Source organism: Diplotaxodon limnothrissa, linkage group LG7, assembly GCF_057381915.1.
Source record: "Diplotaxodon limnothrissa isolate DT_005_m linkage group LG7, D_limnothrissa_male_GT1.1, whole genome shotgun sequence".
Classification (NCBI taxonomy): domain Eukaryota; kingdom Metazoa; phylum Chordata; class Actinopteri; order Cichliformes; family Cichlidae; genus Diplotaxodon; species Diplotaxodon limnothrissa.
In genome coordinates this window covers 59,346,071-59,359,829 of record NC_140602.1, presented here as the reverse complement: position 1 = coordinate 59,359,829, position 13,759 = coordinate 59,346,071, and the positions used below count along the sequence as shown (strand labels likewise).

At 45.7% G+C, this 13,759-nt stretch overlaps 1 protein-coding gene across 3 annotated transcripts in view; it reads left to right on the top strand.

Moving 5' to 3' along the window:
• The window catches only part of pam (peptidylglycine alpha-amidating monooxygenase), a 63,712-nt gene that overhangs the window by 8,649 nt on the left and 41,304 nt on the right, over nucleotides 1-13,759 (top strand). Inside the window, exons 2-3 of one of the 3 annotated variants that reach the window (XM_085360059.1) lie at nucleotides 4,211-4,391; nucleotides 4,625-4,703. In XM_085360059.1, the coding sequence (XP_085216185.1) occupies nucleotides 4,297-4,391; nucleotides 4,625-4,703 (174 nt within the window). In that variant the 5' untranslated portion in view covers nucleotides 4,211-4,296. Of the gene's footprint in view, nucleotides 1-4,210; nucleotides 4,392-4,582; nucleotides 4,704-13,759 lie in introns of all 3 variants that reach the window. The other 2 variants (XM_085360057.1, XM_085360058.1) reach the window with 2 other exon arrangements.

Sequence of the window (13,759 nt, the reverse complement as noted above, 5' to 3'; positions counted from 1 at the left end):
CAGTCATCCAGGTCATCGTAGTCAAAGGAGCTTGCAAAGCTCCTTTTCTTTGCTCCTTTTCTTTGCAAGCTCCTTTGACCAATCAGATGTTACAATGCCAAAATCCACGTGGGCCCAAATTTGCTGCATGTGGTGTCTGTCCAGTCACGTGTCTGTAGGTGGGTCTAAAATGGAGATTGTTGACGGAAAACGGCTCTGATACAGCTAGGTAGGCGTGGTAACTTCTGATAATCACGTGGCTACCGTCTACCGGCGACAATAACGGAGGAAATTGGGACCGTAAGCCAATCTCTGTCTTAGCGCATTTGTGTCGCTATGTGTTTTTGTGGTCTTCTTTTGCGGCTCATTCAGTGAATTTTGGTCTGATCGTGGTGAAACTTGGTGTGTGGAGTCAGTGATAGCTCTGGAAGCTAACCAGCCTATCTTTAGCCGGTTACATGAAGTCTGGAGAATTTCCGGTTTGATTTTGTTTGTTTGGCGGTCTTCTGCACATTTACGTAACTGCTCTTTTAATCATGGCTTGTTTTCCATGTGTTTGGTGGTTGTAGAAATTGGTTATATGACATTTTAGCTGAGATTCAGAGGTTTCTGTGGATACCACACATGTCTGGACTTATATTTCTCACCCCGTGTTATAACCGATTAAATGTGATCTCCTCCTTTTTGCCCCCGGTACCGGGGGCGTGGGGCTTAAAGCTGTAAACTAATAATAGTTATATAAGAGCAGATGCATGCTGGTGTAATAAGCTGTACGTTGTACATCCAATGGATGTTGAAAAGGCTCTGGAGGTCCCTGTATTAAGCACGTAAACCTGTGACACAAAAATCACCAAACTCGGACCACCACAGACTGTTTTCCATCGTGGTGATGAATAAAATGCTGGGCTGGCATGTAAAAGGGCATTTATTCCCTTCAAGGACCTGAAGCTCCATAAAGCACCCCTCCATTAGCCAAACCCATCTGTTCTCCAATTGGATTGTTAAATTTGTGATTGATATGACATTGGCCAATCAGATGAAATGAAGAAAAATAGGGTCAAAATTCGTACTTGTAACTTGAAACTTGAGTGCAGAGTTTCACACGTATTTTTTGGCTAACTCCACACACAAATTCTTTTTACACATACAAATCTTTTTTATGCACACACAAATTCTTTTTACACATACACATCTTTATTAAGCACACACAAATTCTTTTTACAAATACACATCTTTATTACGCACGCACAAATTCTTTTTACACATACAAATCTTTTTTACACGCACACAAATTCTTTTTACACATACAAAACTTTTTTACACACACACAAATTATTTTTACACATACAAATCCTGATTTACAAGTACAAAATATTTATGACCACAATTTGAGCCCATAGTTTTAAGTCTGCACTTCTGACTTGATGAGAGTGGGTCTTGTGCTATGTCATCTAAAATCTGTCATTTTATTTGGACACATGGCATGCCCATCAACTCTTTTGGGTTAAATATTCAAAGAGGTCTTGAAAATGGAACAATATAGCAATTTGGTTACAGTTGCAGGATTCATTTTAGCAGTCAAAATGCCAATCGCCTGATCCCTGCTTGTCTGTGGCAGTCAAGGCATTAGGGATAGGGTTTGGACTCAGGGGTTAGGGCTTTATATTGGACTATTGATCACACCATATCGACATAACTTTGCCCTGCTAGTCTGCTCACCTGAAATGAACTACTTTTTCATTGCTGTTAATTGTTTTGCTGCATTTGTTGTATGTATGAATAATACTAATAAATTAGTACTTGTGTTGGACCAATGAGACTATGAGTTAAGCAAGACATTTTGAGGAAGTCAGTGCATTTCAGACTGATGACATTAAAATACCACAATGACACAGAACATACGGGGGCGTGGGGGAGCATTTTAGTTTATCACTTTTGTGGTGATGATTGCATTATTTAGCTTGGAACTTTTGTTAGAGCTCATCAAACAACGTGAGGCAGCACACCCTCATGTTACAAAATCAACCATTATGTCCACAAGACCGTTAGATGTCATATGTGACTTAGAGTGGGTTTAAAAAATCGATTTCCCCGATTCAAATTGATTTTAGTTCTTAAATAATGCAATATCGATTCAATAAATCCTGAATTGATTAAATGAACAAAAAAAAAAGTATATATATATATATATATATATATATATATATATATATATATACATACACACACACATATATAAAAAAAAAAAACAAACACCCAGCACGCCCCTGCGGGCGGTTTATCCTTCAAGCTCGGGTCCTCTACCAGAGGCCTGGGAGCTTGAGGGTCCTGCGCAGTATCTTAGCTGTTCCCAGGACTGCGGTCTTCTGGACAGAGATCTCCGATGTTATTCCCGGGATCTGCTGGAGCCACTCGCCTAGCTTGGGAGTCACCGCACCTAGTGCTCCGATTACCACGGGGACCACCATTACCTTCACCCTCCACATCCTCTCGAGCTCTTCTCTGAGCCCTTGGTATTTCTCCAGCTTCTCGTGTTCCTTCTTCCTGATATTGCTGTCATTCGGAACCGCTACATCGATCACTACGGCCGTCTTCTTCTGTTTGTCTACCACCACTATGTCCGGTTGGTTAGCCACCACCATTTTGTCCGTCTGTATCTGGAAGTCCCACAGGATCTTAGCTCGGTCATTCTCCACCACCCTTGGGGGCATCTCCCATTTTGACCTCGGGACTTCCAGGTTGTACTCGGCACAGATGTTCCTGTACACTATGCCGGCCACTTGGTTATGGCGTTCCATGTATGCCTTGCCTGCTAGCATCTTGCACCCTGCTGTTATGTGCTGGATTGTCTCTGGGGCATCTTTACACAGCCTGCACCTGGGGTCTTGCCTGGTGTGATAGACCCCAGCCTCTATGGATCTTGTGCTCAGAGCTTGTTCTTGTGCTGCCATGATTAGTGCCTCTGTGCTGTCTTTCAGTCCAGCTTTGTCCAGCCACTGGTAGGATTTCTGGATATCAGCCACCTCCTCTATCTGCCGGTGGTACATACCGTGCAGGGGCCTGTCCTTCCATGATGGTTCCTCGTCTCCCTCCTCTTTCTTGGGTTTCTGCTGCCTGAGGTATTCACTGAGCACTCGGTCAGTTGGGGCCATCTTCCCAATGTATTCTTGGATGTTCCTTGTCTCATCCTGGACTGTGGTGCTGACACTCACCAGTCCCCGGCCCCCTTCCTTCCGCTTAGCGTACAGCCTCAGGGTGCTGGACTTGGGGAACCCGAGAAGAAACAATAGACGTTCGTCTTTTTTATATATATATATATATATATATATATACACACACACACGTACACCTGGGAAACGAAAGCTGCTCACTCACAGCAGCGCCATTGATGGTAATGGGGACATTTGCTTCTCTACACCTTCAGAAGTCCACTATCATCTCTTTTGTCTCTGTGACGTTAAGGATGAGATGATTCTTTTCGCACCTTGTAAGCTGCCTCATCACCTTTGGTGATAAGACCCATCACTGTTGTGTTGTCCACAAAACCTGAAACAATGAAATTGGAGTTGCTAGTGGCCGTGCAGTTGTGGTGTAGCGTGAGTACAGGAGAGGGCCCAGTACACACCCCTGTGGAGCACCAGTTTTCATTATGACTGGGGATAAGGTGATGCTGCCCAGTCTGACCACCTGGTGTCTGTCAGACAGGAAGTTAAGGATCCAGCTGCAGAGAGAGCTGCTCAATCCTAGATCCTGCAGTTTCCTGTCCACCCTTTAGGGAACAATGGTATCCTTACTGGATAATAATTAACACACTCTATGAATGGAAAGAGTTGTAGATGTTGTAGTTGTAGATGAATCTGAAACCAATTTGGGCCAGCTGAAAAATTCTGTGATAATTCCATTATGATTTAAATTCTAAGACTAGTATAGAAAGTGAATTCCCATCAATTTCCCCATGATCGGAAGGTCGGCGGTTCGAATCCACTTAACGGCTACCCTGAGGTACCCCTGAGCAAGGTACCGTCCCTACACACTGCTCCCCGGGTGCCTGCTTAGTGGGCTGCCCACTGCTTCACTGAGTGAATGGGTCAAATGCAGAGAAAAACAAGTAATTTCCCCATGGGGATCAATAAAGTATCCATTATTATTATTATTATTATTATTATTATTGGGTTCTATATCTGTCACTTTTGCATTTAGCATGTTTTTGTTTTTTGTTTTTGTTCTCCAGGTTTCTGCTCCAGGATTTTTGTTTGACAGTGACAGCATCTATTTTTACATTTTCAGCATAGAGACATTACACTGATAATCACTGGAATGATGGGAGTTCCTGCATCCTGTGTGGTGGTGCTAACATTCATTCTTTACAGCCACAGTTTGAAAATACAAAGTACTCTGCATGTGTCTAAAAGGTAAAAATATACACATATTGTTTTATTTTTTGTCTAGCTACAGCCTTACTAGGCTGTTAAAGCAACTTTAATTATAAAAACACAAAAATGTATGGATTGGTATATGATATGGTATGCTGGTTCTTGTTTTGATGTGTTTTTGGTGTAATTGAACATGTTATTAATAATTGATTTTGTCTGTATTACTGAAGTTCTCAGGAAAATGTTCTGAATCCCAGTAAATGTGTGTCCAGGACTAATCAGCAGCAGATAATAGCAAATCCATACAACTTCTCTGTGGATCTTCGCATGCCTGGTGTTATCCCAACTGGGGTAAGTGTGTTTCCACTCAATGTTGGTGTGTGTCTATCAGTAGGGATGTGCAATATGACCAAAATCACATATCCCGATATAAAACATCTATCGTCCCGATAACGATATAAATCACAAAAATATAAAATTTTCTGTATATTCTGTGAATCTCGGGCAGCTCGACTTGCGTGAAGTGTTTCCAGCTGGGCGTCTTGTACCTGGAGTCTAATGTTTTAACCGATACATGAAACTACACCTTCTCAAACATAATGACTACCAAAATGACTACCAAAATGACTACCAAGATGGCGCCGCGTATGGATGCCCTGGTGCTTCAGTGCGTTACTTTTGTCTTGTTTTTGTGCATTTCTTCTGTGTCTGGGCACTCCTCTGGATATTCTTACACCAGAGAAGAGCTCCTTAACTGCAGGACTACAACGCCTGTGGATTTATTTCCAATATTTGTCGCATCTGCGGCAGATTTACTGCTGACTCTGATCAGGAAAGTGAGACGTCGAAAGAGAGGTAAGCGAGCCGGCGTACTCGTGCGTTTGAGGAAACGCGGACTGAGAACGGCCCTTCCTGGGATCTTCCTTTCTAATGTACGCTCACTCTGGAATAAGATAGACGAACTGGCCCTGATGAGAAGCATGAACAGAGACTTTGCCTCCTCCTGTGTCTTATGTTTTACGGAGTCGTGGCTCAGTGAGGACATCCCGGACTGCGCGCTCAAGCTGGAGGGCTTTCATCTGCTGCGCGCGGACCGGCAGGCCGCTCTCTCCGGTAAAACCAAAGGTGGAGGTGTCTGCTTCTACATCAATGGTGGCTGGTGCACAGATGTAACAGTGATTGCTCAGCACTGCTCTCCCTCTCTGGAATATCTTTTTATTCACTGCAAACCGTTTTATTCTCCGCGGGAGTTTGCTTCATTCATCCTGGCCGCTGTTTACATCCCGCCAGACGCGGATGCGCAAGCAGCTCAGTGCGCACTCGCAGAGCAGATTCTCCACACGGAGCGGACATACCCGGACTCTCTCATCATTGCTCTCGGGGACTTTAACAAAGCCAATCTGAGCCATGAGCTTCCGAAATACAAGCAGTATATTAAATGCCCGACCAGAGAGGAGAGGACATTGGACCACTGCTACAGCACGATCAGCGGGGCCTATCGCGCGGTGCCGCGCGCTTCACTCGGACTTTCTGATCACGTCATGATCCACCTAATCCCCGTGTACAGACAGAGGCTGAAGCTCTCCAAACCTGTCGTGAGGACCAAAAAACTGTGGAGCAACGAGGCTGTGGAGGAGCTTCGCACGTGTTTGGAGACCACAGACTGGGACACATTGAAGGCTGCTTCTAACAGCTTGGACGAGTTTACGGACACTGTCACCTCCTATATCCACTTCTGTGAGGACAGCATTGTGCCATCACGCACCAGGGTGAGTTATAACAATGACAAACCCTGGTTTACCCCTAAACTCAAAAAGCTGTGGCTGGAAAAGAGTAAGGCGTTCAGAAGCGGAGACAGGGACTGCTACAGAGAGGCCAAGTACAAGTTCACTAAGGAAGTGGACATTGCCAAACATCAGCACTCTGAGAAGATGCAGCAGCAGATCTCAGAGAATGACTCGGCCTCTGTGTGGAAAGGTTTTAGGAATATTACAAACTACAAGCCTAAAACCCCCCACTCCACTGACGACTTGCTCTTGGCCAACACCCTTAACGACTTCTACTGCCGTTTTGACGAGCCATCAGGCAGCCTTCACACCTCCAACGACCCCAACAATAGAGGCACTTTGGACACTCATTCCCCCACCTCTCCCCCCTCCATAGAGCCATCACCACCTTCAAACTGTTCACCTACAACACCCCCCTCCTCACCCCACACAAAAGAGGATTTCACACCACCTCCTCCGACCACAACTCTTCATATTCATGAAGCAGATGTGAGGAAGCAGTTTAAGAATCTGAATGCTCGGAAAGCTCCCGGCCCAGACGGTGTGTCTCCTGCCACCCTCAGACACTGTGCAAACGAGCTGGCCCCAGTGTTTTCTGGCATCTTCAACTCCTCACTGCAGGCATGTCATGTGCCTGCCTGCTTCAAGTCCTCTACCATAATCCCTGTCCCCAAGAAACCTAGGATCACTGGACTAAATGACTACAGACCCGTGGCTCTGACATCTGTGGTCATGAAGTCATTTGAGCGCCTAGTTCTCTCCCATCTCAAGACCCTCACGGCCCCCCTCCTGGACCCCCTGCAGTTTGCATATAGAGCCAACAGGTCTGTAGACGACGCCATCAACATGGCCCTACACTTCATCCTGCAGCATCTGGACTCCCCAGGAACCTACGCCAGGATCCTGTTTGTGGACTTCAGCTCTGCCTTCAACACCATCCTTCCAGACCATCTCCGAGGCAAGCTTTCCCAGATGAATGTGCCTGATCCCATCTGCCGGTGGATCACTGACTTCCTGACGGACAGGAAGCAGCACGTGAGGCTGGGGAAGAATGTCTCGGACTCCCGGACCATCAGCACCGGCTCCCCTCAGGGCTGTGTTCTTTCTCCTCTGCTCTTCTCCCTGTACACCAACTGCTGCACCTCCACCCACCAGTCTGTCAAGCTAATCAAGTTCGCAGATGACACCACCGTCATTGGGCTCATCTCTGACGGGGATGAGTCTGCCTACAGGAGGGAGGTTGAACGTCTGGTGTCCTGGTGCAGCCACAACAACCTGGTGCTGAATGCCCAGAAGACAGTGGAGATTATTGTGGACTTCAGGAAGCACACAGCCCCACTCCCCCCCATCATCCTGACTGACACCCCCATCACCTCTGTGGACTCATTCCGCTTCCTGGGTACCACCATCACCCAGGACCTGAAGTGGGAGCCCACCATCACCTCCGTCATCAAGAAAGCCCAGCAGAGGATGTACTTCCTGAGGCAGCTGAAGAAATTCAACCTGCCAACACGGACGATGATGCAATTCTACACTGCAATCATCGAGTCCATCCTCACCTCCTCCATCACCGTGTGGTACGCTGGAGCCACTATCAGGGACAAACAGAGACTGCAGCGTGTTGTGCGCTCTGCTGAGAAGGTGATTGGCTGCAGACTCCCATCTCTGCAGGACCTGTACACCTCCAGGACACTGCGGCGTGCAGCCCGGATCTCAGCTGACCCTTCTCACCCTGGACACAGTCTGTTTGACCTGCTCCCCTCAGGCAGGAGGCTCCGGTCCATTCGCACCAGAACCTCTCGCCACAAGAACAGTTTCTTCCCCTCTGCTGTTGGACACATGAACAATAACCACATGACTGTCCCCGCCACTAACACATGACCCTACGCTGTGTCACTGCATCATTTCATGTCTGGCACTGATCACCACCTGCACTCATGTATATATCTTTCTACGTAGCACTCATAATTCTTATTCTCATGTATATATCTCATGTATATCTCATGCACATATCTTTCTTTCTACATAGCACTTTAATTCTTATTGTTTGCACTGAAGCACCGCAGCAATTTCCTAATGTTGTAAACCTCAACATCTGGCAATAAACCCATTCTGATTCTGATTCTGATTCTGATAAGTTGTAATGGCCGCCGTTTTCTTTGTGAGTATTTATTACACGGCGTGCTGCAGGGAAAAGCCTGTTCTAACATTTGACTCTAAGGTTTATTTTTTAGCACCTGGCGGCTCTTTTTTGCGTCTCATCTGTAAACACTCTTCATACTCTTTCACGTGATTCAGTTTATTTTGAAAAGTCTCAACAGGATCTTGAGCTTTATTGTGAAAGGTTTATGTGGAAAATAAACAAGCGGACATGCGGTGGTTTTACGGTCGTTGTTGCTAACTTGTTGTGCTTGTCCGTCCATAGTGTGGTTATATTAAATATAAGAGAAAGAAAGAACTTTAAGAAATTAATATAGCCACTACAGTGACCATCAAAACGATGAAAAAATATTGCCGTGAACAGTTTATTTTGCGACACCATGAAGCAAACGATAGCGTAAAATGAAACGATAGATGTTTTTATATCGTCATCCAATATATATCGTTATATCGAACAGCCCTATCTATCAGTTGTTTGTTTCAGAAGTTTATGCGCACTTATCAAGGGTATGAATGCCATGGTAATTTGGGGCTTATAATTAGTTGTTTGACCTGTTCTTTTAAATAAAGTAGAATGATTGTATAGCTTATATAGTTAATGACTTTAAAATAAAAGAATTTAGTGCACAAGTTTAATTTTTAAAACATGATTTTTCTTTGTCCACACATTTAATACATGCAGGCTCAAATATATTTATATATACGCCCAGTAATATTCAGTGTCCTTAAACAAGTTGTAGGTTAACCAAATGCTTTTGGTAGCCATTAACAAGTTTCTGGCACAACTCTGGATGGATACATGATCACCTTTCTGCTTTTGTGACCTTTGCCAGCACCATCTTACCCTTCCGACCATACACAAACATCACACGGGGAAGACAGGTCAGAGAGGTATAACAATGGAAAATGCACAACATGAGGAAAGATGAGGATGAAAAAGAACTCCCCCCAGACTGAGCTCCAACAGGGAGATCAGTTTGAGAACAGAAAAAAAACGTCTCAGCACTAGGGCTGCCACAAACAATTATTTCGATAGTCGACTAGTCACCAATTATTTTTGCGATTAGTCAGCTTGAAGTGTTTAAGGTAATTTGCGGGTTGTTTCAGTGAAGTTCAATAAACTCAGCCGTCTGCTCCTTGCTACACAGTAAAAAACAGAGTGTCAATTTTACACTTACAGAGTTGATTTTAACTCTGCTTCAGATAACATTTGGTCCCACTCAAAATTAGAGTAAAATTTACTCTATGGCCAGTGTTAACTTTTTAGTGTTAATTCTACTCAGTTTAGTGTCAAAATTAACAACAAAATGTGTAAAAATATTTAACACTGAGGGTTATTCACACTGTTTAGAGTAATATGATTTCACTTTATAGAGTTATTTTTAGTCCAAGTTCACTCTAGTGTGTAATAATATTTCATTTTCATTATTTTTTCATATTTATCATATGATGCTATATTTCTAAATGGCTGTGATCTATCCTATATTATGAAAATAACTACAAACATACAGGTTACAGTAACAGCATTTATTAGCATAACAAACTCTTACAAATGACAGTAGCTATGATGCTCACCAGAGAAAGCCATATGGGACCACAAAGAGGGCGTTGTCATTCACTCCATACGACAATTGTATGTCAAAAGGCCTGGGATAATGCAGGCTGTCAACATGAAAGACAACTAAATCTTGCTTTGTCCTGGTCAACTCATAAGCGTGGAAATGTTCATGAAAGGCTACTGTACATAATGGCAAAGTGAGAAGTACCAGTTTCTCATGTATTATCAGAACTGACTCAATCTGGTAAAACACAGGCATTTCAGACACTACTTTGCCACAAATAACCAAATGCGGGCGGTAAACAATACCATTCTGTTTAGCCCAGTTCACTTTCATAACTTGAACTCTATTGGGCAGTTAAGATAAGATAAGATAAGATAAGATAGAACTTTATTAATCCCTCGGGTGGGTTCCTCTGGGAAATTCGATTTCCAAAAAAGCACAGCACCGACAGAAGTTACAGAGTTATACACACACACATATATATAAATACAGAGACAATATAAATAAAATATACGAAGGGGATAAATAGAATAAATAGGAATAAAAATAAAAATACAAGTGAATTGCACATTTCAAGTATTGAGTCTATTGCACCGTTGACTATTTACAAAAGTATTGCACAAAAGGTATTGCACAGTGAGGTGAAGAGGCACTACAGCTTAGTTGTTCCCTCCTTTGTCCTCCTGTTCCCCCTCCCTCTCCCCTCCAGAGAGGAGTTAAACAGTCTGATGGCGTGTGGGACAAAGGAGTTTTTAAGTCTGTTAGTTCTTGTCTTTGGGAGAAGCAACCTGTCACTGAACAGACTCTTCTGGTTGTTAATGGCCGTGTGCAGAGGATGCCTGGCATTGTCCATAATGTCCATCAGTTTCTTTAATGTCCTTTTCTCTGCCACTGTCACCAGAGTGTCCAGCTTCATGCCGACCACAGAGCTAGCCCTCCTGATCAGTTTCTCCAGCCTGGATGAGTCCTTCTTTGCTGTGCTGCTCCCCCAGCACACCACAGCATAGAAAAGTACTCCAGCAACCACCGACTGGTAAAACATCCTCAGGAGCTTCCTGCAGATGTTAAAAGACCTCAGCCTCCTGAGGAAGTACAGTCGGCTTTGGGCTTTTTTATACAGGTGCTCTGTGTTGCATGACCAGTCCAGTTTATTGTCCACCCACAGCCCGAGGTACTTGTACTTGTTGACCACCTCCACCTCCTCCCCCTCTATCTGAACCGGCAGTGGACCTGGTCTAGACCTCCCGAAGTCCACAACCAGTTCCTTAGTCTTTGAGGTGTTGAGTTGCAGGTGGTTTGTGTGACTCCATGCGACAAAGTTCCTCACCAGACTTCTGTACTCCTCTTCCTGATCATCCCAGATACACCCCATGATGGCTGTGTCGTCTGCAAACTTCTGAATGTGGCATAATTCAGAGTTGTAGCAGAAGTCAGAGGTGTACAGGGTGAAGAGAAGAGGGGACAGCACAGTTCCCTGTGGTGCTCCTGTGCTGCTGACCACTGTGTCAGACGTGATGTCCTTCAGCCTGACGTACTGTGGTCTGTCGGTGAGGTAGTCGGAGATCCAAGCCACCAGGCAGGGGTCCACCTCCATCCTGTTCAGTTTTTCTTGAAGCATACAGGGCCGGATGGTATTAAAGGCACTGGAAAAGTCAAGAAACAGGATCCTGACCGTGCCTTTTCCCCCATCCAGGTGTGAGTGGGCTCTGTGTAGGAGGTACAGGATGGCATCCTCCACTCCGACACCCGCCTTGTATGCAAACTGTAGTGGGTCCTGGGCATGTTGTACCTGTGGTCGGAGGAGGTTGAGGAAGAGCCGCTCTAGAGTCTTCATAAGATGTGACGTCAGTGCCACCGGTCGGAAGTCATTCAGCTCATTGGGCCGGTTCTTTTTGGGGACCGGGACGATGCAGGATGTCTTCCATAGGGCGGGCACTCTCCCCAGTCGCAGACTGAGGTTGAAGACTCGTTGTAGCGGCTCCCCAAGTTCAGCAGCACACGCCTTTAGCATCCTAGGACACACCTTGTCTGGGCCTGCTGCCTTTCTGGGGCGAAGCTTCCTCAGTTGTCTCCTGACCTGATCCACTGTGACACTGGGAGATGTTTGGGAAGAGGGGAGGGGGGGAGATGTCTTGCTGCTGAGAGAGGGATTGGAGGAGGGGGGTGTCATGGTGTCAGGAAGGGGGGGAAGCGAGGGAGGTAGGAGAGTGGGGATTGGACTCTGTAGTGAAGGTGAGGGTGGGGGGGTTGTGGGCTGGTCAAACCTGTTGAAGAAGTTGTTGAGTTCGTTTGCCTTCTCCACAGTCCCCCCCACTGTGCTTTTCTTGGTGTTGTGGCCTGTGATGGTTTTCACACCATTCCAGACCTCCCTCATATTGTTCCTCTCCAACTTCTGCTCCACCTTCCTCCTGTAGGTGTCCTTTGCTTCCCTCAGGCAGCGTTTCACCTCCCGCTGTGCTGCCTTCATCTCCTCCTTCACTTTGCTCCTGAAAGCCTTCTTCTTCATGTTGAGGACAGCTTTGACTTCCTGTGTTACCCACGGTTTGTTATTAGGATAACACCGTACCGTCTTAGCAGGGGCGACCGTGTCCACACAAAAGTTGAGGTAGTCTGTAAGACAGTGTGTCGCCCCCTCTATGTCCTCACCATGTGGGCTCAGGAGCACATCCCAGTCTGTGGTGTCATAACAGTCCCTCAGAGCATCCTCCTTTTCTGGGGTCCATCTCCGGATGGAGCGCGTTGTGACCGGCTGCCTTTGGACGAGGGGTGTGTATTGTGGCTGTAGGTAAACCAGGTTGTGGTCTGACTTCCCTAGTGGGGGGAGGGGGGTGGCTCTGTATGCATCTCTCACATTAGCATACAGTAGGTCAATTGTCCTGTTGCTTCTTGTGGGACAATTCACAAACTGGTTCAAAGCAGCCAGAGTAGAGTCCAGTGTGGCATGGTTAAAGTCTCCAGATATAATAATGAAAGCCTCGGGGTTTTGTGTCTGAAGTCTTGCTGTGACTGTGTGTATTTTTCTCACAGGCAGCTGTTGCGTCGGCCCTTGGAGGGATGTAAACACACACACAGATCACATGACTGAACTCCCGAGGTAGATAATATGGCCGCAAGCTAACAGCTAGCAGCTCCAGGTCCGGACGGCATACCGAAACTTTAACGGAGACGTGTCCAGGGTTACAGTATCTGTTGTTAACGTAGACAATGAGTCCCCCACCTCTGCTTTTTCCGCTGGCCTGCGTGTCCCTATCGGCTCTCACGGGTGTGAAACCGCATAGGTCTACGTTAGCCTGCGGCGTTAGCTCGGTTAGCCACGTCTCCGTGAAGATAAACAAGCTGCACTCACGGTATAGTCTGTGGTTGTTCAGAGCGCACAGTTCGTCAATCTTATTCTGTAACAAGTTCACGTTGCCCATGATCACTGTCGGGATTGATGGTTTGAATCGCCTCCGGTGATCCGCTCTCCTCGCTCCAGCTTTGCAGCCTCTGTAGCTCCTCTTTAGCTCGGCCGGGATGTTGTGTCGCATGCCGGTCTGTCCCTTTGTTTTTAGTGCCAGCAGCTCCGCTCTCGAATAGATGAAGGAACTGGTTCCAGAAGTTTTAAAAAGTGCATTATCCATCTTGTATCGCTATATCTAAGAGGTATAAGTAGAGGAAGGTGAAAAAAAGTTTGAAAAGCCTAGTCTAAAAAGTTAAAGTTAACAAAAAGGTGCGGTGTTGCAGAGCTACTTGGAAAGGCTGCCGTCACTCCAGCGCCATCTTGAACATTTGCATTGCTATTGCAATTCCAGAACCTCCTTTTACCATATCTAAAGACACCATTTTTCCTGGACCAATGTCTAACCGACTAAAGGTTGTTGAAGATTGCCAAATGTATGCCATATAATCCTGGTGTTTT